We start from the raw sequence: 10,743 nt of genomic DNA, 5'->3' as shown, positions 1-10,743 counted from the left end.
GTAAGAAAGTTCATGGGCTAAATCCAGAATAGAAATTACAAAGGTAAAAATGATGACTAAAGCATTTCTTATCTAAAGACTAAAACAAGGACTAAATGTAAAAAAGCTGCCACATTTACACCCAACACCAATGAACACACTCATACACTCATTTAAACAGCCTAATAGTAAAGCTGCATGAATTTCAGATTTTGCATTTATCACTTTGCAAATCCAAACAAAAAAAAAATCTATGTTTTCAAAGCCACTTCCTTCTCCTAAGTTGTTCCTGTCTTCTTCCCCCCTCTCCTAGCTCTCCACCCCCCCTCTCTTTTCCTGTCTCCCTCTCTTTTCCTCTCTCTTTCCTTCCTTCCTCACCCACTGACGCCCCCCTCCTCCCCCATCTCTCCGCCCAGACACACCGCTGGCATTCAGCCTTCTGTCAGAGCAACAGCAGCAATCACGGCGCTGCTCCGGTCTTCATTCACCTGCGGATGGATACCGTTTTTATTCAAAGTGAAAGGAGTGGAGGGGGATATTCACCTGTAGACTTTGGCGCTCTTTCAAATGGACTTTACCTGCAGGATTACAGCGATTTATTTCATCTGAGACTGAATTACAAAGCACCTGGGTTTACTCAGAAAGTTAAAATCAAATCCAAAGCTGGCGAATTGGATTAGTGCACCAGTTTAACGCCCTTTTTTCAGATTAATGTCTGTTTCTGAACCACGTGAAGGTTGAATAGGTGACTCTGTCGCTTTCATTAAGCACGTGAACACGCTTACCTGCTACCGGCTTTAACGGCGGATGAACAGGCGTTAAATCACGGATATATTTGCCTCTTTTAAACTTTTAACGACTGTTTACCTGCAGCAAACTTCCCTCAAAGACTGTCAGGATAAGAAGGCAACACAAGGACTAAGAATCCTCACATTTTCGTCGATAAAAACTGTTTTTTTGGACGTTTTATTTCCAGAAAACGGATTTAACGGCCACTGCCAAAGTGACGGATCTCCGCTCGCGCTGCTCACTCGCTGCCAGGGAGGGCACGCGCCGGGCGTGTTTTCGCGGGCATGGGTGCGATGCTAGCTAGTTTACCGGTACTACGTCTCCCTTTAACTACAGGAAAACTAGCAAACAACATGAAGAGGAAACCAGACAACCACTGAGGTAGGCTACAGAGAAAATAAATCAATGTTATATCACTTTCACTGGATGTATTGATTTACATTTGAGAAGATAACTGACCGTTGAGGGTCTCCTCCTGAGGGGATTGATGCTTTTAGCATCCAGGACAAAGATGGCGATGCAAGATTAGCTTTAATGTATGTTGGCTTATTGGTGCCATCTTAAGTTGTACCAGCTAAGGCAGGGATGTCCTAACTTTATCCACCAAGTGCCACAGATAGAAAATGTAAGGATGACAGGGCCACTTCCATAACTCACCTCCAGTGGTTCTCAACCTTGGGGTCGGGACCCCACTGGGGGTCGCCAGATTCCCTAAAAAAAAAAAAAAAAAAAAAAAATTTATTAAATCATATTGTTGCAACTTTACACCAGTTTTAACCCATTTTCATCAATTTCCCCATCAATTTTAACACTTTTTTTGCCATTTAACAGCTATTTTTCTCAATTTTAAACCCTTACCACCACTTTTCTCTGCCCGTCTTTGCCATTTTTAAACCGATTCTTGCCACTTAAGATTCATGTTGCCTTTGTTGACCCATATTGCCACTATTAACCCCATTTTACCAATTTTTTACATCGAGTTTTTCCCATTATATCCACATTTCACTGACTGATATGCCATTTTTTGCTAGTTTAACCAATTTCTGCAAATATCTGCCTATTTTCTCTTTCTTAGTTACCACTTTACCAGTTTATCACAATTTTTCAGTTCAATTTTTTCAACAAATTTCCACACATTTGTGCCAATTTGACACCTATTTTTGTCAATTCTAAACCCTTTCCACCACTTTTCTCTGCCCGTTTTTGCCACTTTTAAACCGATTCTTTCCACTTAAGATTAATGTTGCCTCTGTTGACCCATTATTGCCACTATTAACCTAATTTTACCACTTTTTTTACACCCAATTTTCCTGAGTTCCAGTGGCAATGATGTTTCTGTTATTGTATGGTTAAAACATTGGTCTTACCTGCAAAGGTAAATCCTAAATCCATCATGAAGAAATGAAGGAATATGTCACATGTGTAAATCCACCTAGATCAGACCGTCCTCACAAACTGAGTGGGCGTGCAAGAAGGAGACTAGTGAGAGAGGACCCCAAGACACCTATGACTACTCTGAGGGAGCTTTTAGATGATCAGACAAGACGCCAAACACTGACATCACCACAAACACACCATCCCCACTGTGGAGCACGCTGGTGGCAGCATCATGCTGTGGGGATGCTTCTCAGCTGCTGGCCCTGGTATGCTTTAAAGGCAGAGGGTGAAATGAATGCGGCAAAATATAGGAAAATCCTGGAGGATAATCTTCTTCAGTTTGGAAGAGAACTACCACTTGGGAGAAAATTAATTTTCCATTCAGACAATGAGCCGAAGCATCCAGAGAAAGCTGCACAGAAATGGTTCAAGGACAACAAGGAGAATGTTCTGGAGTGGCCGAGCCAAAGCCCAGACTTGGTCCAGTAGAGCAGGAAGTTAAGCTGTGAAAACTGTATTTTATATTTGACCTGAATAATAACCACTCTTATTAAAGAAACACATTTCTTTATTTATTCATTCAGCCTTCTTTACATGAAAAAATCTTTTGTTAAAAACATAATCAAAATGGGTTAAAAATGGCTAAAATTGTTTGGGAATAGAAAGAAATGGCGAAAAGGTGGTGAACGTGGATTTTTAAAGAAGATAATTGGGTTAAAAGTGGCAAAAAATTTGATAGAAGTGGCAAAAAATAACCAAAAATGGGTTTAAGTGGCAAAAATGGGCACAAAAAGTGATAAAAGGGGATTAAAAAGTGGCTGAAATGGCTTTAAAGTGCAAAAAAAATGGTTGAAACTATGTGGAATGGGATGAAAATGTGTAAAGTAAAGTGGCAACAGTGTAATTTGAAAAATATCCATAGTTTTTTTTAAGGCATCTGGTGACCCCCTCTCAGTGTCTCGCACTGAGAGGGGGACCCCCAATGGGGTCCCGACCCCAAGGTTGAGAACCACTGCAGTAGAGAATAGAGGCTGGACTTGACAAGGGCTGTTCATGCCTGATCTCTGTGCAACCTGACAGAGCTTGAGCAGTTTAGCAAAGAAGAATGGAGTAAAGTTGGTGAACTTTATATCAGCTAAAGCAGTTGTTCCCAAAGTGGGCCGCGGGTCCCCTCAGAATCCACAATGCAGTGGCAGTTCAAGTCTAAGATGTTGTCTATATTTGGGACTGGAGTGGAAAAGGAGCACTCGCTGGTAGGCAGGAGCGCCCTGACAACACTCTTCCCTTTTAAAACATCCTACCTGTGTGAGAGATGATTTTCTGCTGTTGCCTTAATCAAGACAAAATAACAAAAATCATCTAAATTTATCTGAGAGTCACAGCTGCACCCAAGACTAAAGAAGATCTATAGTACCATAATAGCCCACTGAAATTCTGCAGAACATGGAGTATAGATCTTAAACATGATTATTAATTTTATTATTTTCAGAGAAATGTTCAGAGAGTCAGATCTTTAAAACTCTTTTTAAGGTGAAGGTTGCTGCTAATGCTACTAAGTTTGGAGGTTTAATGCTGTAGTAAGTTCTAAAATAACATACACTTGTTCTGCTTTATGTCTAGATTATTGTGAATGTTTACTGTGATAGCTGTGGTTAATAGTTACCCTGCTGATAAATATTTCACAAAGGCACCATGACAGGTTCATAAAACATGATGGATTACAATGTATAAACTCAGCACCACTGGAGCTCCATCCACACTGAAATACTATCACTAAATCATAAATGCTTGAACGTCTCTGAAGTAGAACCATCAGCTCTGGATCTGTGAATTTAATGCAGACAACAATGTCTTTAGAGCAGCGTTACTCAGCCCTGCTCCACCAAAGAGCCAAACTGTTGAGAAATGCCTCAGGAAGAGCCACAATGTAAGTGGTGAGATGTGGCAAGAACTGATTAAGGTGGCTATAAAAATAAGTACAAGGTGGCAAATAATGGTCAAACAGGGGCAAAAAAGGCGACAAGGGGCGAAAAGGGGCAAAGTTGGCATAAAATGGCAAAAAGTAGGTAAAAAGTGGAAAAACAGGGAGAAAAGTGGCAGAATAGGGAGAAAAATGGATAGAAAGTGGAAAAAATGACCAAAGAAACAGCAAAAACATGGCAAAAAATGAGTGTTAAAGTGACTAAAATGGACAAAAAGTGAGAAACATGGTCAAAAAGCAGCAAAAACATGGCAAAAATGAGTGTAAAAGTGACAAAAATGGCAAAAATATGGGAAAAATTGTCAAAAAGTAGCAAAAAATGAGAGTAAGAGTGACTAAATGGAAAAAAATGTGGGAAAAATTGCCAAAAAGCAGCAAAAACCTGGCAAAAATGAGTGTAAAAGTGACAAAAATTGTTAAAAATGTGGGAAAGATTGTCAAAAAGCAGCAAAAAATGAGTGAAAAAGTGATTAAAATGGACAAAAATGTGGGAAAAATGGTCAAAAATCTGCAAAAGCATGGCAAAAATTGAGTGCAAAAGTGACTAAAATTGGCAAATCTGTGGGGAAAATGGTCAAAAAGCAGCAAAAACATGGCAAAAAACAAGTGTAAAACTGACTGAATGGACAAAAATGTGGGAAAAAATGTCAAAAAGCAGCAAAACATGGCAAAAAATGAGTGCAAACGTGACTCAAATTGGCAAAAATGTGGAAAAATTGGTCACAAAGCAGCTAAAAGATGGCAAGAATGCTCTAAACACTGGCTTTTAAACGCAAAACGTGACTTTAATTGGTAAAAAGTGTCAAAAAAGGGAAAAAAATTCAAATAGCAAAAAAGAGGATAAAATAGGCAAAAACTGGGGGCAAAAATGGGATAGAAGTAGTAAAAATGGGCAAAAACAGATGGCAAAAGTGGGCTCAGAGCAGTAAAATGGATTAAAAGTAGCAAAGAAATTGAGAAAAAGGCAAAAAATTGCAAATAAGGACAATGGAAATGTAAAGACAAAAATAAAGGTTGAAAATGAAAGCCAACTGTATTAATGTGTGGATTCAAACTGATTATTGTGACTTTAAATGGATAGATAATTTCTGAGGTCATAGTTTCCCTTTTTAAAGGTTTTCTTGGAGAATAATATTTCAAATGAAGACATAAAAGAGCCACAGATCATCACAAAAGAGCCACGCGTTGACTATCACTGCTTTAGAGACTTGCATGTCTTAAATGAACACGAGTCAAATTTAGATCATGTTTGTTTTTTACTTCCTAAAGATGATGTGTGAATTTTTAATGTAGCATGAGAAAAGTTATTTGAAGCTACTATGGTTAAAAAGCTGCCTTTGTGTGCATTTGCAGACCTTGAAATGATCATTTATACTCCTCTATGACAGTAAAACCAGTGCTTCTATGAATTTAAGAGACTTAAATGGTCTGCCACTTTGGTTTACAAGTTTGTGAGCCTGAAATTACAATGTTTTTAGATGCATAAGCAGACATTACAAAGAAGTTGTCATCAGTCAGTTAACACAGTGGTGTTGCCATCAAAGCGTCTGTAAATCTGTCATTTCTTAGGTGGATCTCCGTTGTTGCTCATTTTTTATGACAGGATACCAATGTGCTTCCTCCTGGCTCAGATGCTAATGAGGTCAGGATTTTCTAGACAAACGGGCGACTATTTTTAGCTCTTTGGATTCATGAAATGGAGAAAAAGATGCGGGAAAAGAGTGGTTATTTGATTTTTGTATTAAAATAGAAAACTTGATGTTTCAAAGCTGTTGGACTGTCCTTAGTTCATGTCTGTCATCAGGTGGATACGGCTGCTTTTTTCTAGTCAGAGAATGGTCGGACCAATCAGCATCATTATAGGGCAACGAGGTGGTATCTATGGGCGTGGTGGGGTCAAAGTAGCTGCAAGCTTGTAAACAATGGCGGCTGGTGAAGAGAGGCCCCAGGCCATATTGCGATTTAATCTAATTTTTGATTAATTGCCCATCCCTAAAAACACCCCTTAAAATGAGTAAATTTGACTTTTTGATGAAATATTTTTAAGTCTTAAACCAAATTTGTTCAGCCCTAGTTCCCTGGTGGTATCAGATACTACACAAAGGCCTTTAACGTGGCAAAGTTTGAGGATGGTTTCACCTTCTTATATCATGAAATTCTACTGCCCTGTTGATGACAAAGTCATCTGGTCTCAATTATAAAATACTAGTCTTTTTAAATGTTTGTTGTATTTTTCTTTTATCTTTTTCAAAATGGAAAAAAAAATCTAAAAATTCATAGTTTTCAGCTTTGATTTTCTATAAAAAAAAAAACTAAATAACCACTCATTTTTTGCATCTGTTTTTGACCCATTCGTACAATGGTTAAAATATTAAAATGCTTACCTCTCTAAGTGTAAAATGTGAGCAGTGTTGTGTATAATGTGGGCATGGATGGTAGCAAACTGTCCTCTAATTCTCCATCTTTGGGGAGTAACTCTCCCATGACTGGGCCTGACCTAGAAGACCACTCAGGAATGACTCTAAATTATTACAGTGAATTCGACCATGACGGTCTGGAGCAGGTCTCGGAGTCCTGACTTTGTTATTGGCTTTTTAGTCAAAGGAGGAAGTACGCATCATTGTCCCAGCTACAAAAACAAGCCGTCATTTATGTTGCATGTTTTTTTAACGTCTCCCTCGTGTGTCTCCACAGTTAACGGGATAAATAATTCAGTGGTGGAAGTGGACGACCTGCTAGGAAAGGATGGCCTGTTGGAAAGAGGGCTCCGCTCTCCTGCTGGTTTCGCTGTTTCTGCTCGATCTGCATCCGGCCTGTGGGCATTTGTCCCGACACCGCAGCCTGAGGAAACCTCGGGGGCATCATGACCATCGGCCTAAACACAACATCACGCTGGCGGTCATTCTACCACAGAACAACACGGATTACCCTTGGGCTTGGCCTCGCATCGGCCCCGCCTTGGAACGGGCCATCAGGATTGTCAACGACGACCCCACCCTGCTGCCTGACCACCATGTAGTCTACGCCTTCAAGGACAGCGAGAACAACAACAGCATCTGCTCCGAGTCTGTGGCCCCGCTCATGGCTGTTGACCTGAAGTTCGCCTACGATCCCTGGGCGTTCATCGGGCCTGGCTGTTCATACACCGCCTCCCCTGTTGGCCTCTTCACCACCCACTGGGGCGTCCCAATGGTCACAGCGGGTGCTCCAGCTGTGGCGTTTTACGGTGGAGTCTACCCGTCCATTACCAACACTGGCCCCACTCACAAGAAGCTCGGCAAGTTCGCCCTGAGGATCTGCGAGCACTTTGGGTGGCGGGAACACGTGATGCTCATGTTCAATGATAACAAGGAGGATGACCGGCCGTGTTACTTCGCTGTGGAGGGTTTGTACACGGAACTGAAGAACATCAACATTTCCCTTGTCGACAGGGTGTTTGAGGAGAACAAACTGCCCATAAACTACTCCCAAATCCTCGCTGACGTTCAGAACGACGGCCGAGGTGAGTCCAAATTCAGCTCTTCATGCCATACAGAAGTTCTTGTTGCTCTTTGTTTGGTATCTTAATCCCTAACTGTTTAATCCAGATTATCAAACTAACAAGTCCAGGCATTGGTAGTTCAGCGAAACAACACAATACTGGACCCTGGCCCAGTTCCACCAGGTTCCCAGTGAGTTTTTTTAAAGAACCAGCTCTGATCAGGGAAGACAAATATGTTTTTTGGATGCAGACGGAGAGAACTGCAGGGAGAATGCCTTTTATAGCTTGTTTTAGGTTTTACAGTGCAACGCTTGATTGTAGATGATGATGATGGGAAACGGGCTGAGAAAGAGGCAGAAAATATGCATTTAATTTAATATATTTAAAAATTCATTCATGAGAAGTGCTTCATATGTCCAAGGTAGTCTGGGTTTGAAAGGTTTGACATTTTGAAGGTGTTCAGATGCTTAATATGAATATTTTTCATTTAAACCAGTCTTCTGAATGCTGCTTTATCAGGGCAAAAGTTAATTTGTGGGTTTATTAGGATGGAGACATGATTTTTGATCTAGTTGAATAAAATGGAACATGCCAGAAATGGTGCTTTGTTCGAATTATATGATGCAACATTCGTTTTTCAGTCAGATCCTTGAAAGCTACAGTTAGAGACGAGAGAGAGAACTCATAAGATTTAGAGGTCAAAGGTCAATGTAGTTGGGCTCATGGAGATTCAATGTCAACACAGTAGCTCAAGATCACTTCCAGAGATTTTCCTCTAACTTTGAAGAAATTTCCTGTCTTAATGCACAATGTGTAAAATTCCACCACCATGGGGCGCCCAACCGGAACATAACTCAGTATGATGAGTGCAGACCAGCGCTGCCCGTCTCTGCTGCCGACTTCTAGTTTTGAACTGAGGGCTCTGCTTAACACAGACGACAACTCATGAGTTGTGAAAACCAAACTTTTGTTTTCATTCATAAATTTCTCATACCTTTGCCGTCTAGTGTGGCTTCTAGCACACATGTGCAAGAAGTAGTTTTGAGACGGAGTCTGCAGAGGTGGTGCTCTGAACTTGATGGGAATGCATAAGTGTGAAGGGTTAACATGATACAGAGGTTCACAACCTATGATAGCCTCCATGACAAGACACATACAGTTATAAAGATGAAAAAATTCTCTGTCTTTGGAAATATCAGGATACTGTAAGACCTCAGTTTAAAAAATATACGGTATAAGAATAGTCTCTTTTTGAATCAATATAGACATTTCAGTGCAGAAACTATATATTCGATCTTAAAGGCCTGATGCATTGTTGCAGTTCATCATCAAACTTCCAAACCTCCATTTACATACGGAGGCTGTGCCACTGTCAGCCCTCTGGACGCACTACAGAGACAAACTGCTCCCTCTCTAGTCTCTAGGAGCAGATCCACTGTGCATGCTCTGGTCCAGCTAAGGCAGTCCCTGAAGTGGCCTTCCATGCTGCTCCACAGAGATCTGCTAGGCCTATTTTCAGCGCTAGCCGCTGCCAAACTGATATTTTAAATGCAATTGACTATGAAGAACATTGTGTTGCACTTTTTCTAGCTTTATCAAAGGCCTTTTAAACCATTAACCACTCTGTCCCATTACAGAAGCTGGCTGGTATTGGGTTTTCCCCCACTAAAATGGTTTGCAAGTTATTTCAGTGGTAGAAGACGTTGAAGAAGCATTAAAGCTGATGGTCAGTTATCTAGCTTTTTAAATGTTTAAAATAGTGTCCTGCAAGGCTCCATATTGGGCCCAATTTTATTTATTATTTACATAAACAAGTTGTGTATGAATGTTACTGAGGCACAGTTTCATTTCTATGTGGATGACACTGTGATGTATACATCGTCCTATTCCTTAGAAAGCGCGACTAACAAACTACAGGCGGCTTTTAATGTTGTCCAGAGAAACCTCTGTGACTTAAGACTTGTTCTTAATGCCAACAAGACCAAAATGATGCGCTTCTCTAGGTCTAAGCCACAAGCTCAAGGCAGTGCTCAGATTTTTACCTTGAACAATGAGGCAATTGAATGTGTTCAAACATATAAGTACCTTGACTTTTTGTTAGAAGAAAATCTGTCTTTTAACCGTCATATTGATTGTCTTGCAAAGAAACTGAGGGTGAAATTTTACACGAATTACCTTATCTTTGTTCTCTGCTGACTCCAAAAGCTGTCAGTAGTTGAAATCTTCATTCTCATGGACTCATCATGTATGAGATTCCTTGCACTCGCTCTGTCTTTGGTTGAAGAGCTTTTAACATTTTTGCTCAATTGTCTTGGTCAGAGTTACAGGGTCATCTTAAACTTGAGCATTGTGTTAATTTAGGAGATTTCAAAACTAGAATTAGGGAACATTTGACCAGTGTGTGCACATGTTTTTCTGCTGAGAGCTGCTGATTTGTTGATTGATGTAACCTTTGTTCTATATCCTGTTCTAATGTCATATATGTGAAACTTATCATGATGCTGTCTTGGCCAGGACTCCCTTGTAAAAGAGATTTTTGTATCTCAATAGGAATAAATCCTGGTTAAATAAAGGTTAAATAAAATAGATAAATAAAACTGCATCAGCCACATAGAGCAAATTGATCCAACAGTATGGACTTCCAATCATAAATCACCATTTTTTATAATATCACGTCTAATCCTAAGCAAAAAGTCATAGGCAGGTCAATGGGTCATGGAGCTACCATGGCACCAATGAAAGGGAAAAGTTAACTTTTTAGTTGGAAAATCACAGAATTTTGAATAAAATCACTCATCCTTTGTAGTAAACATGAACCTTTTAACTTCATAATGTACTCACCCACAGAAGAAGCCCCCCCCCCCCAAAAAAAAAAAACAGCGACACAGAATCATGTCAAAATGAACAACAAATCAACTCCAAAGAGGCAAAATTGATCCACTGTTGACATTCACGCTTGAACTCGTGGTTCTTCTGTGATCTCTGGTCTCTCTGTCTCCAGCTGCTCAGGGCTGTGAGTGCCCTAGACATGCTTCCACTGTGCAAGATCACATCCCCATGGTTGGAGCAAAACCGCTGCACGATGGTTGTAGAAGTTGAAGGCTTGGACCTGAATACCAGTGTTGGGATCGACGCT

The 10,743-nt window shown here is 40.3% G+C and overlaps 1 protein-coding gene across 1 annotated transcript in view; it reads left to right on the top strand.

The window, feature by feature from the left end:
* The first annotated feature begins 432 nt into the window (after window positions 1-432).
* Window positions 433-10,743, top strand: part of LOC121513667 (atrial natriuretic peptide receptor 1-like) — a 155,327-nt gene continuing 145,016 nt past the window's right edge. Inside the window, exons 1-2 of the mRNA XM_041793565.1 lie at window positions 433-1,149; window positions 6,821-7,628. Of these exons, the coding sequence (XP_041649499.1) occupies window positions 6,872-7,628 (757 nt within the window). The 5' untranslated portion in view covers window positions 433-1,149; window positions 6,821-6,871. The remainder of the gene's footprint in view (window positions 1,150-6,820; window positions 7,629-10,743) is intronic.

Source organism: Cheilinus undulatus, linkage group 8 (assembly GCF_018320785.1).
Source record: "Cheilinus undulatus linkage group 8, ASM1832078v1, whole genome shotgun sequence".
Classification (NCBI taxonomy): Eukaryota; Metazoa; Chordata; class Actinopteri; order Labriformes; family Labridae; genus Cheilinus; species Cheilinus undulatus.
Note: the sequence above shows the minus strand (reverse complement) of the source record. Positions and strands in the feature narration are given on the sequence as shown.